General features: G+C 37.0%; 1 protein-coding gene across 19 annotated transcripts in view; it reads right to left on the bottom strand.

The window, feature by feature from the left end:
- The window catches only part of CADPS2 (calcium dependent secretion activator 2), a 450,101-nt gene that overhangs the window by 167,357 nt on the left and 261,007 nt on the right, over positions 1-21,737 (bottom strand). For 12 of the 19 annotated variants that reach the window (XM_027772143.1, XM_027772145.1, XM_027772150.1 and 9 more), the window contains exons 11-13: positions 14,784-14,792; positions 10,125-10,261; positions 7,563-7,750 (exon numbers count right to left, since the gene is read on the bottom strand). In XM_027772143.1, coding sequence (XP_027627944.1) covers positions 7,563-7,750; positions 10,125-10,261; positions 14,784-14,792 — 334 coding nt within the window. The remainder of the gene's footprint in view (positions 1-7,562; positions 7,751-10,124; positions 10,262-14,783; positions 14,793-21,737) is intronic. The other 7 variants (XM_027772144.1, XM_027772146.1, XM_027772152.1 and 4 more) reach the window with 1 other exon arrangement.

Genomic DNA, 21,737 nt, shown 5'->3' with positions numbered 1-21,737 from the left:
TCTTTCCCTGGCTTCTAGTTTCTCAGTATCTTGGTACCCAGTATACACCTGGCATGTTTTCAGACCAACCTAATGGGCAACTGGCCATGAGGCTTCTAGCACTGCAGTCCAGTATGCTACGGACTGTACAATCTGGTTGAGCCTTGCTTTGGTTATGAACTCAAAGTCAAGGGGGTAAAAATATTACTGCAGGGTATATATGAGTAAGGCAGATTTGGTATTGTGCTATAGTTTATAATAAAATAAAAATAAATCTTTTAGAGCATACTTAAGATATTTTTTGATACCTGTCCCTTCTGTCTTTGCAAATTTAGCATATAGGATGAAATCTGTCAGGTCAACCACATTACATGAAGCTAGCCTTGCTTATGACATCTGATCTGGTTACTCACAAGGCCCAGAAGTAATTCTCTAGATTTACAATTTGTGTAGCATTTATACTTAATTTTTCTAAATAATATATCTTAGACTAGAATTAAAAAGTGATAGTGAAAATCTGGGGTGATCCCATTTGATAATACGATTATCCATGATTTTTTTTAGGCAAAAATGCATCAGTGTTTCTAAAACTAGAGGTTTGCTATGGAGGCATAATTTCTAAAGTGACAGTCGAGGGGAAACTGTAGCACCGGTGAAGACTGAGATATTGTGATACGATGATTTGAATGATGGCTGCTGAGGTTGCCTACCACTCTGTGATATGATCTGGGGCCCATAGATAATGGGGATTATTCTATATATCAATCATAGCTTGTTGCACCCCCGTACCCTGCACTTGAAAGCTAGCACATCTGAGCTGGCCTTTGTTAGGCATCCAGCAGCTGTAAGATGCCCTCCTAAACTGCAGAAGAGTCAGTGAATGGCCTGAATGCTTTACATTAAACCGGGACATAAAAGCCATTTTGTATGGCTGCCTTAGTTTCTCTACCCTCAGCCTGAGTTACAACACTAAGATGCATAACCGCACGTATCAGCCTAGAACTTTGCCCTACAATGCATTGTCTCTGAAAGTCCCCTTTCTCTTTTTCGTCAGCCGTCAGCAGCATTACTGGCGGGCGGGTGGCGATGTGATGTTATTCACAGATGTCTGGGGCTATCATTCCGCAGGAGTGTGGCTGTTTCTGTCCTTGACTCACTTTTTTCTTTCTTCCTTTCTTTTTCTCTCTCTTCCTTAGTCCTAGCATCAGCCAGACCTTTTCTGTTTAACTCTATTCTTTTATTTCTAAAACACTCAGACAGCTATTCAGAGAAGATACATCTGTACACGCAGGAACACACCTAGAGAGTTCAACACTGCTCAGTAGGACGGGCTCCCAGGAAGATTTCCAATCCCGACAGCACTGTTGTCCTTCACTTCAGTCGGTAACAAAAGGCAGTCCTTTTTACTTTCGAATTTTTGATAGAGGTAGTTCAGGTAATGAGCAAGAAGACTCTCTGAATGTCTGTCTTGAAAGATGTAAAAATAATGATAAAAAAAAACACTATGGCGAGTGCCGTAGGAAAGTCAGACTCGACACTGAAAATATTTGTAAGAAAAGTCTATATAAATATCAGATGCTGCAGACATTGCTCAGAGAGGCACATTTTCACAGAGTGGTTGCTAAAACCTGAATCATCTATTGGCGAAGAAATTAAGAGTATAATTACATACACAATAAACTCTTTCTTCTTAGCGTAAGGCATTACAGACCTAACTGCCCATTTTTCACAGTTTTTTCTTCTAACAGTTTACATCCTTGTGGGCTGTGTGACAAGGGGAAGCCCATTAGAATAACAATAGTGTTTAATATTGATATGGTATTTCCTAATTATCCAGTACATTCACATTAGCATTCCCCCTTCTATACACAAGAACTCTATATGTCAGAAAGGTTAAGTGACTTGCCCAACGTAGGTGAGTTTGCATATTTCAGAGCTCGGATTCGAGTAGAGATCTTTGTCTCTCTTTATTCTTTCACTGTGGCAGCATGACATTTCTAAATAATATCTGCTAGACTATAAAAATTACAGAAAAAAATATTGCAGCTTCCGGCTTATCTTAAGTCATTTCTACCTTAAACTAAGGTTCAGATTTCCCTAAAATCTGCACTTCTCTCTTCTTAAGCCACCTGCTACCTAGATGTTGAATCAAATATTCAAATTTCTCTACGAAAACACTACCCTAAAATCCTGAATATGTGCATATTTTAACTTTCCAGAGAATGGATTTAATGTGTACTATTAAGGATTCTATATCCATGAGTATAGCAACCTACTTTAAATTATACTTTACTGAGGCCGGCAGGTGGCGTGGTGGTTAAGGATGCTGGACTCCCACATGGCCGACCGCAGTTCAAGTTCTGGACCTGGTGGCTTGCTTTCTCACTTTCTCTCTCTCTCTTTCACTCTCTTGCTCTCACTCTGTCCCTCTCTGATCAAATTAAAAATAAATAAATAAATAAGTAAAGTTAAATAAAATAATTCTTAAAAAAAAGAAAAAATATACTTTACTAAGTATCATTATAAAGAAAACAGTAGTTTTGCACAATTAAAGTAACTATGGCAACCTATAGATTCAAATAAAGCTGCCTCCTAGAGGGTGACAATAGCTCCTAGTTGCCTCATTAACATTAAATTAAAAGGTGTCCCAAATATATAAATATGGGGTGCATTAGCTGAATTTCCCATTTAATGTTATCAATTTAATTTTACTCTTCTGCATTGAAAAGAAACATAATTTAAGCATGTAACATGTTTTGGGTTTCACTGCAATCTTATCACCTTTCATTTTAGAGTGCTGCCTAATATTGAGATCTCTTTTTTCTTAGTTGATTCATGTATTTCTCCCATTAGAGAGACAGAGGGAGATAGAAAAGGAGAGAAAAACACACACTTTTAACAGGGTCTCTGTGTTCCTCTCCCCAGCTTTCTTATTCAACCAGGTTCACAGACATACCTGGAAAGTTCAGGATGACACAGGAACAGAACCCTGTTCTTCCATATAGATCCAGCATCAGGATGCTGGACTCCCACATGGCCGACCGCAGTTCAAGTTCTGGACCTGGTGGCTTGCTTTCTCACTTTCTCTCTCTCTCTTTCACTCTCTTGCTCTCACTCTGTCCCTCTCTGATCAAATTAAAAATAAATAAATAAATAAGTAAAGTTAAATAAAATAATTCTTAAAAAAAAGAAAAAATATACTTTACTAAGTATCATTATAAAGAAAACAGTAGTTTTGCACAATTAAAGTAACTATGGCAACCTATAGATTCAAATAAAGCTGCCTCCTAGAGGGTGACAATAGCTCCTAGTTGCCTCATTAACATTAAATTAAAAGGTGTCCCAAATATATAAATATGGGGTGCATTAGCTGAATTTCCCATTTAATGTTATCAATTTAATTTTACTCTTCTGCATTGAAAAGAAACATAATTTAAGCATGTAACATGTTTTGGGTTTCACTGCAATCTTATCACCTTTCATTTTAGAGTGCTGCCTAATATTGAGATCTCTTTTTTCTTAGTTGATTCATGTATTTCTCCCATTAGAGAGACAGAGGGAGATAGAAAAGGAGAGAAAAACACACACTTTTAACAGGGTCTCTGTGTTCCTCTCCCCAGCTTTCTTATTCAACCAGGTTCACAGACATACCTGGAAAGTTCAGGATGACACAGGAACAGAACCCTGTTCTTCCATATAGATCCAGCATCACAGAGCTGAGTGCTATCACTGTGCCACCACAGCTGACCCTAAGTTGCCTATCTTTTGATACTTGTTAGTAGCAGGAATTAAAACAGAGTAAGGAGACAAAAGACAGCTTTAATAAAACAGTTGGTACAATGGCTGTCAAAGTCTAGCCACACTGGCTGTGCTCTGTCTCCCCACATTTCCTGAGCAGATAAGAGTTAGGTCTGGGGTAATGGGAAAAATAACTACAATCACCAATATTCTAATTTCCAAGCAGGGATGGGCTCTATAAAGAGGCAAATGTCTGAATTTTGAGACTAGGATCTGTATTGTTTTATTCTGGGCTAAGAAATAGCAGGGGTAGGGGTGTGTGAGTGTGTGTGTGTGCACATGTGCATGTGGAAACATACACACATTTAGCATTCAAAAATACATGAACAGGTCATGAATAAATATAGATTAAAAATTTTTAGGATTTGAATGAGCTAATAGAATGTCTTGAGGGAGTTTTGTGATATTTACTAAAAACTGGAGAAAATAAATATTCAAAGGTGCATAAAGAGATTGTCTAGGGTAAGAGTGTAAGGACGATGGGGCCGACAGGTGGTATGGTGGTTAAGAGTGCTGGACTCCACATGGCCAACCATGGTTTGAGTCCCGGACTTGGTAGCTTGCTTTCTCACTACCCAGCTTCCCTCTCTCTCTCTCACTCTCACTCTTACTCTCACTCTGTCCCTCCCTGGTCAAATTAAAATAAATAAGATAAATAAAATTCAATAAAGTAATAATAAAATAATTCTTTAAAAAAGTATAAGAAGAGAATACTTGGAGATAAGATGGTAGATATAACAGGAAGTTAATGGGAAAATGTTGCTAGTACAGCTCAAAAATCTATTTGTAATTTAATAATCAAATGGCTGTTCCTGAAGTTTTTGCAAGGAGTATGATAAAAGTTTATAAGTAATTCTGAGAGTGATTAACAGAACACCCCATGAGGAAAAACAGTGGAGAGAGCAGTACGATGTACAAGCAAGAGGGGCTAGTAGGCTGCATGATGGCTAGAGCAATGGACTCCCACATGTCTGACCATGGTTTTAGTCCCAGACCTGGCAGCTTGAAAATCATGTGAGAGGCATGTATGTGTGTGCCCAAAATCTCAGGAGACAGGAGGAAAAGGGATTGTGACATGGCCATCCCTGTGACATGGCCATCCCTCCTATGGGGAGATTTCTCATTTTTCCTCTGTCTCCCACAGGCAAGTGCATGAGCCCTATGGCAAAAACCATGTATGCACGCACACACACACACACACACACACACACACACACACACGATACATAGGCAAGAAAATATGAGGCTAGAGTTAGAGTACACACACTAGAAACAGAAAGAACTCTGAGAGGTATTAAGTAGATAGAATATTGACACAGGCAACAGACTAGATCTAGAAAGTAAAAGAGTGAATGGAATATTAATGGAAAAGATATTAATACAAAAAATTATTCCTTAATTCATTACATATTTATTGGACAGTTATTTTGTGTTGAGAGTGTTTGTTACTTTCTGCCAGGCACTCTGCTGAGAGCTGAAAGAAGTATGGGTGCTGCTTTGGTGAGATGATAGAAGGGCTGAAAATATTAGCAGTACATTCAAGCTGCCAGCTGTCCACAGAGATCTGCAGCTTAGAACAACTGGAGGGACAAGCACATGGCATAATGGTTATGTTGCTGGACTCCAATGTAGTCGACCGCAGTTCGAGTCCCAGGTCCACCAGCTTCACACTCACACCGAATGCTTGTGTGTGCATGTCCAAGATCCTGAGAGGAGAATGGAGGAGAAGGGATTGTGGTATGGCCATCCCCACTGAGGAATGATTTCTTGCTTTCTGCCTCTCTGTCTGTCTCTGTCTCTCTGGTGAGTGCATATGCTCTATAGCAAAAAGCTCGCTTAAGAAAAAAAAAAAAAGGAAGGAGAATAACTGGGTTGGAATGATCTGTACATGGAGAGGTCAGAGTTGAAACTATGCAAGGGGGTGACATTACTAAAGAAAATTCCCAGAAAGAAGAAATTGAGTTTGAGGACAGATGTGAGAAAAAATTATACTATATATAATGATCTTAGGGACCAAGCACTATAGGCAAAGGAATAATCAAAATAAATAAGAGTGAAAGGATGACAAAGCCTGAGAAGAGGTTACTGGACTAGGTCACTAGGCAAGCATTTCAAAAAGCCCCTTTAGTAAGTAAGGAGTTAGAAACAGACAGTGGCAATGGTGAGATAACTTTGGCTGAGAAGAAGAAAAGAACCATAAAATGGTTTCTAGACAGACTAGCAACAATACTTAAGACATTATAAGCTGTTAGATGACATTTATTAGAACGCTCTAGTGCCAGGCATTGTTCTAAGCGCTTGACACTTATTAACACATTTAATCCCCACCATAATTTATGATATACGGGAGAAATACTATTATGTTTTTTTTTTTTTAAGATTTAAAAAATTTTTTTGCTATAAGGCGTATGTGCTTGCCAGACAGAGGGAGAAGAAAAATGAGAAATCACCCCTGGCCCCCAGGAAAGATGGCCACACCTCAATCCCTTCTCCTCTCAGGATTTTTGGACAAGCATTCATACATGTCCGGCATGTTTTTCAAGCCACCAGGTTGGTACTCGAATCACACAGCCAGTTACGTGAGATCCACACACCTTAACCACCACACCACCTGCTGGCTTCATTACGTCTGTCTTATAGAGGGAAATACTACTATCATTGTGTTTTTCTTATATATACGGCGATTACTGTCACACAGTTAATAAGTATTCATTTTAACCAAGACTGACTTCAGAGTTCCTTGACGACTATGCTATGTTATGAGGCTATCTGAAATTTAGACAGGTTTCTGCAAAAGAGAAAAAGGAAGCGATGGAGTAATGATAAAAGCAAGGTCAAAGGAAAGGGATGGGGATAACTCCTTTTCAATTTTTTTTTTTTTTTCTTTTTGCTATAGGGTGTATGAGCTCGTCAGAGAGCCAGAAAGTAAGAAATGCCCCCCTGGGGAGATGGCCACACCACAGGTCTTTGTCTTCCATTTTCTCCATTCTCCTCTTGGGATTTTGGGCATGCACACACATTCACCAGATACAAGTTTCAAGCTGCTAGGTCCAGTACTCTAACTGTAGTCAGCTATATGGGAGTCCAGTGCCTTAACCACTACACCATCTGCTGGTCCTGGGATGTCTCCTTTTCAGCTTAGTGAAGGCTTTCTGGAAACTGGGTTAAAAGAGGAAAAGAGAGTGAAATGGATGAATTTCTAAGCCCAGAGGTAACGGTGAGTACTGAGGGGCCTACGATGGGTGACAGTTTTGGCCATGTTGCAAGAGGTAAGATTTGAAGTGCTTGATGAAGATATTTATTCTCGAAGTGCAGAGTCGGGAAAGGGTTTGGAATATACTTTATATGAACTCCATTATTTATTTTTCTTAGAAATGAAAATTTATTGCATGGAGGCAAAGCAAAGATCCTTAGGTACGCAGGAATTGATCAACAAACCCTACCCAGGCGCACATGCATTATAAGAGGAATCACATGTATTCCTTAGCTGTGCAGACCCCAGTCCTAGGTAGTATATAAGAACTAAAAGGCAACTTCTCATCTCATAGATGTTCTCTCTCTCTTTTTCAAGTGGCTTTACCAGCAAAATAAAATGTAAAGTGCAGCCCACCTAAATCAATGACACATTGATGTACATTTCTCCTTTGCAGGTTTCTTTTTTTTTTTTTTGTAAGAAGTGAATGCTATTTAAAATCCGTTACTAGGTGATAATGGCAAAGCACATTTTGCTTTTTCTTCTAAAGTCGACCCTATACATTTCACTGTGTATTTGCAAGTCAAAATACCTGTTGCCGTGCACATGAGAAGCACAGAATGCAAAGCTGTAATGGAGCAAGGTTGGGTCAATGACAGCACCATTTTCTGAATGTTCCATCAGTTCTGTAAGGTAGCAGAGATGTCTGTGACAGCCTCTCACACCGTAACGGGCACAGTACTCATCTAACACAAAGACCTGGCCAGGGCTAAACCAACCCTGCAAAGGAAAAAAAAAAAAAAAAAAAAAGTAGTTTTTCTTTCTACATTGAGATTTGCTTTTCTATAGGCACTTTAAGCATTATTAAGCAGAAGCTGCATGGAAGTGCTGTTTGACATTTATTTTACTAGTGGATGCTTCGAGTTATTTTCAGAAGAGCTAGTGGCATCTACTTGGGAACAGATTCGGGACACTGGCCACCTAGTAGAATTTTCTCTTTATTGTTTTTGTAAAGCATGAGTAACTGATTTTCTCCACTGTCATTCCAAATTAGTCAAATTCACACACTGTTAGTCACAAAGAATGATATTCCAAAAACTTAATCTCTTTGCAAAATGAATAAAAAGATGATGATAAAGTGGACGCTATAATTGAAATTGCACTTACTAGAGGTATTTTGTAAAGTAAACTAAAAGAAAATTCTAGTTAAGTCTATTAGTACAGCACAAAAAGTTTGTTCTGGTACCAAATATTTGAAATCTATACTTAAAAAAAATTACAAAATGCATTTTCCATGAACATTTTGAAGATCATGTTGTATTTAGGCATGTCAATATCTGAGATTTTTCTTTCTTTCTGTGTCTTCCTGATCAATATAACAGACTTAGAGTCTCATAGTACAAATTTCTGGTCTTCCTGAAATGAGAGGTTAGAATGCCTGCCCATGTACACATATGCACGTACACACGTGTGTACACACATCAACTGAAGCAGCAGGCAGCCTGCTTGGTTCACTCAGGATGGAGTCATCAAATATCCTGATGAATTATATCAATTAAGAAAAACTGTAACAATAAAAATTATAATTATAAATAATAAAGAGAAAGAATGAAGAAGGGTTTCAAAGAGCAGGATTATCATGCAAGAGCAGGAGAAGACTGGTAAGAAAGGGAGAAAAATGAGAAGGCAATAAAGAGGAAGAGAAGAAAAAATACCCCCAGGATATTTACCATGGTAAAGGTAAACGCACTGCACAAGGCACGTTCCAGACAGTATACCTTTAACGTGTGGAACCATCATGCATGGTAGGTAGGATTTTCACAAATAAGCTAAACTTAGCAGTGTTAAGTGACTTGTCCAAGACCACACTACAAATCAGTAGATGAGCCATGATTTATCTCCAGGGTCATCCTGTATCCAACCACTGACCACACTACACTTGCTCCTCTCTATGTGCAGTGGAAGATTAGCTGTCATATTCTTCTCAGAATACATATTATGCATGGGCTATAACAAAATCAAAGCGACTTTTGATAATTCAGTAACTATGTCCAAGAGGACATGCCTTATTGATGGTCACTGGCCGTGTGCTGTCCATGAAAAGAGGTCACAGGGTTCTCTTTTCTCCTTTTTAAAAAATCTTTTTGCCATAGGGGTTTTTTTAATTGCTTGTTTTACTCTTGATTCTAAAGCTTGACTTGGATCAGAACACTTACACAGAGATCAGCTACATAGCAAACGATCTAAAGGTGAGTTAATGAACTTTAATGTTATCATGGCATAAACTGTTTCACTTCTTCCTGTCTATTTAAGTATCTCTAATGAGTTGGCAGGGCATTCTGTACAAAATCTTATTTTAAGGAGAGCATAACTTCACTGAACACCATTACTATATTAAAGTGGTGGTAGAAATAGGCATACTCTGGCTGGAAAAATTGCAGAAGGATTTCCATAGACAATGTAAGTCCTTTGAAAGGCTCATGCGATTCTTCAGCCACTAAGTTTAGTCCCCTCCCCCCGCTTCTGAGTTGTCAAACGTTCCTTCTAAATATTAATACAAATTATACTTTTTATTCCAAATTTGGGCTACGGTTTCAGCACACACAAGGTAGTAGTTTTAGCTACTCAATTTAAAGTCTCCCTTCCTTTTTTAAAAGATTTCCAAGTGATCTTTGATGGACTACATGAAACTAAGTTGTCCTCTGATACGGACTGGCCCTGTCATATTACGTTCCTTTCATTGTCACTTCGGTTCCTTCTAAGAAGAAAAGAGAGAAATGCAAGATACCAACATCTGGTGAGCAGAATTTAAGCCTTAAAATGTCGGTACAGGTGTTAGGAAATCCTGCAACAGAATTTTTCTTTTAATCTTTATTTAAAGCCTTTTGTTTTCATTCAGCCTTCTCTGGAGGGACTGATAAACCACGGTTCAGCCTCTATTTGAGTCTATTTTCTTGTCTATTGAGTGGCACAGCGGTGGTCTTCAAGTGTATAATTTTCAAATTGGGAAGCAATCGATTAGAATCCTTTATCCCTAACTCCAACTACAGTTATTAAATGAGTCAGGAATAAAAACGCTTCTTTACAACAAGTATTTCTCACTTTCTAAGTCTTTTATTCTAACCTATAGGGGACTAGATAGATGTATACTCACCAAGCAAGAATAGGAATCATTCAGTCTGTGATCCAAAGTCTGCCTTTGGAGTATTTTAAAAAGGAAGGCATGGTCAAGCTTGCAAGGATTAGCAGAAATAAACTCATCCATACCATGCTTCTGAAAACGGTCTGCATCTGGAAATTCAGAAAAGCAAGATGTATAGTACATTTATTGTTCCAGTTAAATAAAGGATAAATAGTGTTCAAATAAGACAAAATTTATGTCTCATGATAATCACCTATAACATGAAATATGATGCCAGAAAGTCAGTGTATTGATATAAATGACAGATTTTTTGAAGCCTAAGTAAAATGATAGTAAACATTTTTTCTAATATCTATTGGAAAAAAACCCCTATATTTTCCAAGCTAGGAAAAGTTGATGTATTTTAAGTATGCATTTACTGTAGGAGTAGACTGCAAAAGAACCAAAGTCTGTTCATAAAAAAACAGCAATGACGGCCAGAAGCCTGCTTTCCAAATGGCAAACTAGGGCAGAAATGAACACACAGTTTCAGCTGGATCACTTCCAGTCTTCTTTTTGTATGGAGCTTTTAATGGGACCAACCTTAATGCAGAAATAGCAGTGGACGCTCTCAAGCTTCAAGTTTAAGAGACATGAAAAAGGGAGCATCATGTTTGTGCAAATATGCAGACAAAGCATAACGTCCCAAATGGCACTTCAATCAAAGGCCCAAATTTATTGTTCTTTACAGATTGCATCTTTCAACGCCTGTAGACCCTGCGGGTTTCTCAAAAGGCACGCTTTTATGATTGCTTTCATTAATGGTATGTTTTGTCGAAGTCTTCAATGTGAGTTATTTACTAAGTATGGAGAGAAAAAGCCAAGTACTACCCCAAAGGAGTGCTGGGTGTTACTACATTAGCTCTGTTAGAAACATAGTGCATATTGGGCAAGCCGTCAGTTATCAAGATAAAAATGGACCCTTCTCACAATGGAAGAGCTGAAGCGCCATTGTTCCTTAAAATTCAGATAGATCTCTCTCTGGTCATCACAAGAAAAGCAGAGTCCTAAATGTAAGCTAAGTGTAGTCTCTAAGACCTACATGGTACGATCCTAAAATTGTAAAGGAAAAGAGACAAAAGTTTATTGATTAAACCCAATTATAGAGTCAGGCTCATAATAAAACTCAATATTGATCTGTGGACATGATGCTAACATAATCAGTCACATTTAGATATTTAGCCCAGATCATATTGATCCATGTCAAGTTCAACTTTCAGCCATATTTGTGGATGGAAGAACTATATAATTCAAGCTGAAGGGTCCTCAGAATCACATTTAAAAAAGAAAAGATACACAACCTAATGTATATCTCCCCTCAATGACAGCTATCTAAAGGTGAATGTACCAAGTAAGCAAATTATTGATGATGTAAGGTAGGAAATTATGATCCATGGAGAAAGTAGCATATGTATCCCTTCATATTTAATAATTACTTGAATGATTAAATGCATTACATGTGATAAATTAGTATTAATTGAATGAACACAAACCTAAACTGATTTTTCTGAGCTGAGAAATGAGATAATCCAACTTCTCTTGTATTTTATTCTCTCTGATAGTCTTTTAATATAAATTAAATATGTGATAATGTGAAATAATATCAAATGAGTAGGAGTCAAGAATATAACAAAATGCAAAGCATATATATTATAAAATGGAAAGATTATTTTGCATTTTAAGGAATTATCTTAGCATTTTCATTTCTCTCTATATATATAACTAAAAGAATTCTTTCAGCATCACCTTTATAAAATTAAATTACTATTTCTAGAAAACAGCTGCTGAATTTTATTCATTATTTCTTACACCAGAGAAGGTCATAACAAGCAGTTAAAAATAAAGCCCATTAATGGCTTTCTGTTGAGAATATGATATATAATAAATCTCAGAGGAAAAGAAATCATAATTCTTCTTTTCCTCTACAGATTTACAGAAACAATATTTTTCTTTTTAAAACAACAGCAGTACAGTCCTTAAATAAAATATACAACCTTCTAAAAAAAATAAGTCTGCAGTTCATCTCTACAATTAAAACTTTTTTTAAATGAATTTATTAGGTTGTTAGGAAAGACATGATACATTTTTGCTTAGAAAAATATGTCATGACTTTCCTGAAAACCTAATACTTTACAAAAATAATTTCTCATAAAGTATAACCAGCTCCAAACCATTTATTTACTAATGTGATAAACCTTTCCAAATCACATACACAAATGGAAAATTACTTTTTCAACAATTTCCATTAGCAATAAAATTATATTCATGATAGCAGTTTAGGTCACCAATACAGATTGCATACCAGCACTGAAGAAAGGCAAACAAACTCATTAACATTTTATTTTTTAAAACCAATGTGTCTTCCCCGGGAGCTATATTTCTATGAAAATGAAATATGTTCTTAGGCTTATCTCATCTGAAAACACAGGCTGGAGGGCCAGTCTCGTGGCTCAGTGGTTAAAGTAGCTCGAACCCACAAGTCTGACCGTGAGGTTCAGGTCTGGTCCTGGTACATATAAACACATATCAAAACACTTTATGCAGAAATGTTTCAGCATGTGTCAGTATATCATTAATTTTCATGAATTCATGAGGAAGTAAAGATAAATCACAAAAGGCAAGTCTTAATTTCCCTCTGTGAGAAATCTTTTTTTTTTTTTTGCTATAGGGCGTGTGCACTCACCAGACAGAGAGAGAGACAGAAAGTGAGAAATCACCCTCCAGGTGGGAAGGTCATGCCGCAATCCCTTCTCCTCTATTCTCCCCTTGGGTTTTTGGACATGCAAACATGCACCTGATGTGAGTTTCAAGCCACTGAGTCTGGGACTCAAAACATGGTTGATCCACAAGTGAGTCAAGTACCTTAACCATTATGACACCTGCTGGCCTCAAGAAATGTTTTTTTTTCTAAATAAATATTTTGTGGATATTTGAGCTGAGCTTTACAATGTGATGTTACAGGACATGTTGGGTTGTAAGGAAAGTCATGAGATATTTTTCTGTTTTTCTATGCAAAAATACCTCGTGATTCAGGACAATCCAATATAAAGACAATAAAAAGGTTTCTAAGGTGACACAAATTAACATATATAATAGCTTTTTTGTGATAAAGACAGCTAATTTAACAAAAATCTTTATTTATTTATTTATTTATTTTTTGCTCTAACAGGGCACATATATTCACCAGAGAAAGACGCAGAGAGAAAGTGAGAAATATCAACTCCCAGAGGGGATGGCCATGCCACATTCCCTTCTCCAGTCTCCTCTTGGGATTTTGGACATGCATGCAATGCAACTGGCATGATTTTCAAGTCTCTGGGTCAGGACTCGAATAATGCAGCTGACCATTAAGGATTGAAAGCCTTAATCTCCATGTCACCAGCTGTCCCTGAAAAAACTTTTTTTTTTTAAACAAAAATCATCTTATAATACAATTCTGTTGACTCTAGTCCTTATGTTGACATTAGATCTCTAGATTTGTTTATCTTACTTATCGGCTGCTTTGTATCCTATGACCTGTATCTCCCCTCCCACCATCTTATTATTTTATAAAGTATCCTATGACCCACATCTCCCCTCCCACCATCTTATTATTTTATAATAAGAAAAGTTTAATATTTTAAAATTTTACACAAACCATGGAGATAGGATAGCTTAACCAAAGAATATCTGTCAGCCCATACAAGGCAATGCATTATGTCTGAGGTAAAAAAAAAATGTTTAGCAGCATAATCTTCACCCTTTCAGCTCACCCTACTATCTTAGAATTTCTGTATATTATGACAGCCAATAAGAAGAGAAATAAAACCACTTCACTTGGAGAAGTATTTCAATACATATTATATCCTTAAAAAGATAAAGTTGTCTTATAGTAAGTTAGAATTCATACATTTATTATTGTTTTGACCATCTCCAAATGTTCATTATATTTAGTTTTGAAAATAAATGTTTTCTTTCTAGTAATGACAAACATACTTCAAAGGAAATTCAGGAAATAAAGTAGTAACTAGTCCCTCCAATTAAACTCTTTTACTGTAAAAATTTTAGGTATATCTCTACCTATATATTTTATTTCTTTTAACGTGGGTATTTTTATGTAGTAAAAATAATACCGAATATATAACTTAGCATTACTTAACACATATTGGCCATTCATTTAATGCATCATATTGTAACACCTTCATAGTCATTACTGTATATCTAGATAAATGGTAGACCTTAGGTTACTTCTATTTTTCTGTTGTAATAGACATTTTGTTGTCTAAATTATAATCTAAATATTCTGTGTTTCATAGGAAATAAGAGAGTGACATTGTAGCAAAGATTGTGATATTCCTTTTTAAAATACATATTTTCTCCCATTTTAAAATTTTTAAATCTTTTTATTTACTCATTTATTTATTTATCTTAATTTTGACCAGACAGAAAGAGAGAGAGAAAAATAGAGAGAGAAAGTGAGAAAGCAAGCCACCAGGTCTGGGACTTGAACCTTGGTTGGCCATATGGAGTATCTAGCACCTTAACCACCACACCACCTGCTGGTCCCAATCCTGATATTCTTAAAACATCATACCATTACCACAATTTTAATATGTTTAAGCAAAAAAAAAAATATATCATGAAAATACTTACCCTTTCCAGCTATGGGCCAGCACAGAAATGAGAAACAAAGCATAGTTAAATGTTAGGAATATTAAATAACTAGTCATTTAAATGTTGTTTTTTTTTTTCATTTTCTATTATTGACTCTAAAAGTTATTCTTCTAAGATTTTAAGGAAAAAAGAATAATGAATGAAATGTACAACAAAGGGAGGAAAATCTTGGAAACTAAGCAGGATTGGGTCTGGTTAGTACTTGGATGGAGGAAATAGATCATAAGGCTATCTGAATAAATAGATTACTTGAATCTGTTATTCATGAATTCTGCATTGTCTCACCATGTACTTTTTTTAAAAAAATCATATTTATTTATTATTATTATTAAACTTTTTTTTTTCTTTCTATAGGGCATGTACATTCACCAGAGAGAGACACGGGACAGGGTAAGAAAGCAAGCCACCAAGTCCAGTACTGGAATCACAGTTGGCTAGGTTTGGGACTCAAACCATGGAAGTCCGGTGCTTTAACTGCCATGCCAAGGGTGATCTGACTGTGACATCTGTCACTCCATTGACTGCCAGGGCTGATTTGGCTGTTTTGGCTGGCTGGGCAGGTATCCCTTTCCTCCTTCACCACTCAATGCATGTCTCTGCTGAAGCTCTGCGCTTGGTTAAGGAAGATGATGATCTCTGATAGAGGAGGATCGTTCTTTGGTCAAGGGTATATGAGTAGCTGCACCCCCTTGCTAGAACCTCCAAACAAGCTCTCATCATGTCCTTAATGTTTTAGCCTAGTGGTTCAACTACTCTTGCCACTACATGCAAGGTGAATGATTTGTGAGCTCAACATGCTCCTTGGGCATTTCTTACACTTAGGATGCTAAGAAAAAATGCTGGAAAGTGAAGAAGGATGATAATATTCAAAACAACTACTAAGTCACTGTTATTCAGTGGTTCCCAAATAGGCGTGAGTCTGAACTTCAACCCTGCTCCCTGGGACATTTGGCAATGTCTGGAAATATATTTGGTTGTCAGACTTGGGGGGAATTGGGAATACACTGGCAACCAGTGGGCAGAGGCCACAGTTGCTGCTAAAAATAGAATGACCTGGCCTAACATGTCAATAGTGTCAAGGCTGAGAAATATTGCTCTAACTTAATGAAAAACAAAACAAAACAAAACAAAACAAAACAAAACAAAACAATAGTCTCTTTCTTATAAGGATGGTATAATTTACTCTCCTAATTGAAATGACCAAAAATTCACGGGAAAAAAAGTTTCTCAAAACATTGTACATCAGGCAATGTAAAGTGTGATTTTGAGTGCCGGAAAACAAAGAAGGTAAGCCACTTCCAGAAGAGATTTTCTAGGTTGTGGCACAGGAAACTGGAACTTAGGAAAAGCCAGAGGTCTCCCTGAGTTGAGAACATGGGGCTGAGAGGTTTTGGGGGGGTGGAGGCCGCAGCAGCTAGCGTTTGCAAGGAAGAGTACTGAAGAGGAGAAGACGTCACAGAGAGAATACAGATCTGAAGAGCGCCTCTCATAAGTATTCATAAAATATGGATCAGTAATGCAGGGGTGCAAACTATCTGAGGACAAGAAAAGAATCACTCTGAAAAACTGGAGGAGACAATGCCCCAGCATTTTTGTACACAGCCTGAAATGGTGGTGCTTGTTTTCAGCAGTCAGATTACAAAGCTCCATAATTCATAATTCATACTGGGTTGCCAGTTAGAATATTAAGAAGGATCTTGGTCCACAAGTGCGAAAAAACAGTGCTAGGCTAAATGTTGCTTGGGCCCATCTAATAAAATTAAAAGCAAAACCTGAAAAGATCACTGAACTGTTTCCAAGTAGTTTAACTGTGTCCAGAACAAAGTTCGAGAACATTTTCATGAAGAAAACTACACCAAGGCACATCCTAATCAGATTGCTCAAAAAGAGCTGTGACAATAACTTATCTGCAATGACAGGGCCAGGCAAGATGCTCTGTATGCTGAGGGTACACTGCTGCTATGGAAACTGAAGCCACCTGGATTTGATTCCCAGCATACCCTACTAGTCAGGCCTGGTGGTATAAGCCTGTGTTCACAGCTACTCAGAGGCCAAAGCAGGAGGATAGTGACATAATGAGACCCCATCTCAAAAAGAAATAGCATTAAAGAGAAAGTCTTGGGTCATACAGCCTAATACTTAAGGGAGCCAGACCCACATGGTCCACTGAGATTAGAATGCCAGACCTAGTGGCTTGAAAAACATGGTGGGCATGTGTGTGTGTGTGTGTGTGTGTGTGTGTCCTAAACCCTGACAGAATGAAGGAATGAAGAAGAAGGGATTGCTGTGTGACCATGCCTCCCTGGAGGTGCCTTCTCCCTTTCTCTGTATCTATTAGTCTCTTTTCAGTGAGTGCTTATATCCTCTAGCAATTAAAAAACAAAAAAGTGAGGAAGTCTTTAAAATAGGTACAGGAAAAGAGGACACATTATGTACAGAGGGACAATCCAAATGACAGCACATTTCTCATTTATAAAATAAAATGCAGGACAGAAGAAAGTGGAACAAAATCTTCAAAGTACTAAAAAAAAATCTTCTAAAAAATGAAGGTAAAATAAAGACTTTTTCACATACAAAAATCACTAGTAGATCTACACTATAAGACATAGGCCTTCATGTCTAAAGGTCTACTAGAAGTAAAATATCAACACAGTAAAACATGGGCAATTATATAACATTTTCTCCTATTATTTAAATTTTTAAAAAGATAATTGATTATGTAATATAAAGACAATAATAATAATAGCTATTATTACTGAATTTACATCTTACGTAGAAGTAAAATGTATGTTAAGACTAGAACAAAGGTCATAAAGGGAAGAGATATACTATTGAAAGGTTCATATATGATACATAAAATTGCATAATATAACTTAAAAGTATACTTTTAAGTTTTAAGATATGTTTATAGACATTAAACCATGAAGCAATCATTAATATAAGAAAATGAACAATTGGAAATTGAAATAAAAATGCTATTTATAGTAGCAGCAAATAAAGAAATACCAAGGAGTAAATCTGACAAAAGATGTGTAAGATCTATTCATTGGAAAGTATAAGCATCCGAGAGAAAAATCAGAGACTTTCCAAACAAATGACCTATATACTATTCCTGGGTTGGAAGACTCCATAATGCTGTCAGTTTTCCAAAATTTTCCACAAAACCACCTAAAGATTATAGGCTGTGGGAGGCTGCACACCAGCGAGTCTGCAGAGGCCATTTTCATGAGTCTCTTACTATTGCCATCTTAGGCTCAGAGAGCAAACAATTACACAATGACAAAGGCCATGATTGGCTTCCCTTCCAAACCTCACCTTCAAAACCATACTCTGATTGGCCACTAGAATCCCTCATATTTGCATATCCAGTACCTCATGATTGGTTCACAAAAGCAACCAATCATAACCCACCTTTTAACAACCAATCACCGCCCACCAACATGTATATAACCACGATCCCTGGCCCACAATAAATGGTGACCCTGAAGAGTTGTAACACTGTGTTGTCCCCATGTTGTAACATTGAGCCATTCATCCTGTCTCTCACTCCTTCCCTCAGGAAACCTGTTCGACTGTCCTGCAGGTTGGGACACTAGGCATTCCTAATCAAAGTCCCAAAGGATGTTAATGTGTTTTAAAAATTCACAAAGAAATATGAAAGACACAGAATAGCCAAAACAGATTGAAAAAGAAGAACCAGTTCAGAGGCCTTGACTTCACACTACAATGCTACAGTAATGAAGACAGTATGGCAAATAATATAAAGGTAGAAAGGCTGATTTCAGAGACTAATGGGATGGATGAAAGTGGATGTTAACAGGTGGGTGGGAGAGCTCAGGGAAGAAACACTTAATAGACACAAGAATGTCAAGTTTGCTGTTGAAAATAATATATATTGTAATATCTTTGGTTGTCATATACTGATGCATACTTTGAACAACTCTTGTGTATTATTGAGGTGTAGAGTGATGAAAATTAAAAAAAAGAAATCACACAAAAAAGAAATCAACAAATATGTAGTCAATTCATTTTGAAAAATATTATGGGCAATTCAGTAGAAGATAGTTTTATCAACTCACTGCACTGGAATGACTATATATCTATATCACATCCATGAACACTGATGTCCACCTTTCACCATATACAAAACTAACTTCAAGTCGACATAAAATATAAAAGTCAAAACTATAAAATTTCTAGAAGATCATAGGAGAAAATTTTCATGTTCTTGGGTTAGAAAAAGATTTCTTAGTGATAATACAGAAAGCACATCCATTTAAAAATAATAAAATAAACTTTATCAAAATTAAATTTTTTTCCTTGCTGAAATTCACTATTAAAAGATACAAAAAGGCAAGCCACTGATCAGAAACAGGTACTTGTAAATCATGTATCTGATAAATGTCTTGTATCTACAATATTTAGATATTCTCTTGAAATTCTATAATAAGAAAATAACTCAATTATAAAATAGTATTAATTTTGGGAAAGATATCTTACCAAAGAAGATATATGGATTGCAAAAAAGCACAAGAAAATAGTATTTCTCTGTATGGGCGTTAGCCAACTACAAAACATAATAACAAATAAGCTATAACAACAAAAAATATGAAATGTTTAGAAGTTAGTTTAAACAAGAATGAAAGAGCTCTAAGGACAAAAGATTTTGAAAACATACAACTAAAGGAAAAAAGTAAAACCGAGTAAGACAAATAACACTATATTACGTATGCAGCTTGACACTAAGTGCATATATACCATATGTAGTTTTATAACACATCAAACAAGAGAGGTTTGCATTAAATGCTGTAGAACTGTGGCTCAGAAGAGAAAAGCTTGTTGATTGGCCTATAGAAATGAAAGAAAATAATTTTTAATATTTGGCTTTGCATATCATGAATCTAAACCAGGAAGGAAAAACAAAAATGAAGATCAGCCAGAGAGAGGAAAATGGTTTTGCGGAAATGATCTGACTAGAATTTACACTGTGATGGTGGTGGTGGTGGTAGTGGTGGTGGTGGGGAAAGGGAAAGGGTTGGGTGATTAAAACAAAACAAAACAAACCAAAAACACCAGTAAGGAAAATAAAAAAGTCATGGGGACAAGCTGAAGGAGTCTTGCATCTTGATGCCCCATGCATGCACAGCCCTGAAGATATAGCCAATCTGGCAACTTACATAGGAGAGAGATGATGAATAAGAGTGGTGCTGAGACAGAAATGCCTGAGTGAGCATTCCAGAATATCGCTATAGAACACTTGAAAGTAACCACACACTACTAGGGCAAAAGCTCACTAAATATCATGTAAGGATTTAGAAGTGTCTGGAGTTGAGACGAGGTCCATGGACTATGTGCACCTCATTACCACTTGCCATTGGTAGGTCCATGGTTCTGAACAAGGTGAACCAGCACACAATGAAGGAACAGTCAGACAAGCTATGGCCATTACGGACAGAGGGCAGTCTTGGACTAGATCCTCATTCAATGGCCACATAGTTTTATGCAATTTCTATGGAACTTAATTTACTCTGGATGAAGTAAATGGAGAAGTGGGAGAGAAAGCGCCTTGCCTTGACTAAATTGACATCTGTGACTGAGTCACTCTGAACTGATAGGCATTACTTTTTGGACAATAGAAATGGAGATTCAAGATATGTTTACTGTAGAGAAGTAAAGTGGCACTTCTGCACACCTTAGTTATGACAGAAAATTCTTATCTACTATATAGTCCACATAGATGGTCAGGGGATGAAAATAAGGCGGAGGAGGTAATTTTTTTTTTTTTTTGAGAGGTTTTTGCTATAGGGCGCATGCACTTGCCAGAAAAAATAGACAGACAGAAAGCGAGAAATCATCCTCCAGGGGGGGATGGCCACACCACCATCCCTTCTCCTCCATTCTCCTCTCAGGATCTTGGGCACACACACTCAAGTGCCTGGCATGAGTTCAAGCCATTGGGTTCAGGACTCAACCTGTGGTTGACTGCATGGGAGTCCAGCGGGGTAGCCATTACGCCATCTGCTTGTCCCACTTATAGTCTACCTTTAACTGAGCTAAAGTGGCACTCTCTGCCTGCTTCTCTCTGATAAGTGTGCATGCTCTATAGACCTATAGCCAAAAACAAAACAAAACAAAACAAAACAAGACATGTCCAGATGTGATAATAAACCGTATGTTCAAACTAAAAAGTAGCGGCCAGCAGGTGGTGTGGTGGTTAAAGGCACTGGATTCCCACGTGGCCAACCATGGCTCAAGTCCTGGACCTGGTAGCTTCCTTTCTCATGTTCCTCTCTCTCCCTTTCCTCTCTCCTTCTGTCTCTCTGGTCAAATTAAAATAAATAAATAAAATAATTCAAAAAAAAAAAAAAAAGAGGCCAAAAATTAAACATTTGGAAAAAAAACCTCTAAAAAATAGAAAAAAAAGAGAAAGAGACAGTAGTTGCTTGATGCATGAAAAGAATAAATAATGTATGTCAAAGCTCTTACTCCCTTGGAAAAGAATTTTGAGAATAAAAAGCTACAAGTTGAGCTTAAAGACAATCTGATTTAATACAGGCAAACCCAGATAAGTTTTGCAAGTGTAATAAGTTAAAATATTTGATTTTGTGATTTTTTTCTTTTGTTTTTCTTTTGTTATAGGGCTCTCACTGTACTTGCCAGAGACAGAGAGGGAAATGAAAAAGCACCCCTTAGCGAGGATGGCTAGGCCATAATTCTGCCTCTCCCATTCTCCTCTTGGAAGTTTGGGTACATACTCTCATGTGCCTGGCATGTTTTTCAAGTTGCCAGGCCTGAGACTCTAACTCCACAGTCAGTAAAGTGGGATACGACCCCCTTAACCACCACACCACTGACTGGCCTAGGTTCAGTGATTATTAAAGCTAAGTTTGAAAATGTTTCTACCATTATTACATAATTTGTTATTAATTACTA

The sequence above is a fragment of the Tupaia chinensis genome, unplaced genomic scaffold (genome assembly GCF_000334495.1).
Source record: "Tupaia chinensis unplaced genomic scaffold, TupChi_1.0 Scaffold000257_1, whole genome shotgun sequence".
Taxonomy (NCBI): Eukaryota; Metazoa; Chordata; class Mammalia; order Scandentia; family Tupaiidae; genus Tupaia; species Tupaia belangeri.
Note: the sequence above shows the minus strand (reverse complement) of the source record. Positions and strands in the feature narration are given on the sequence as shown.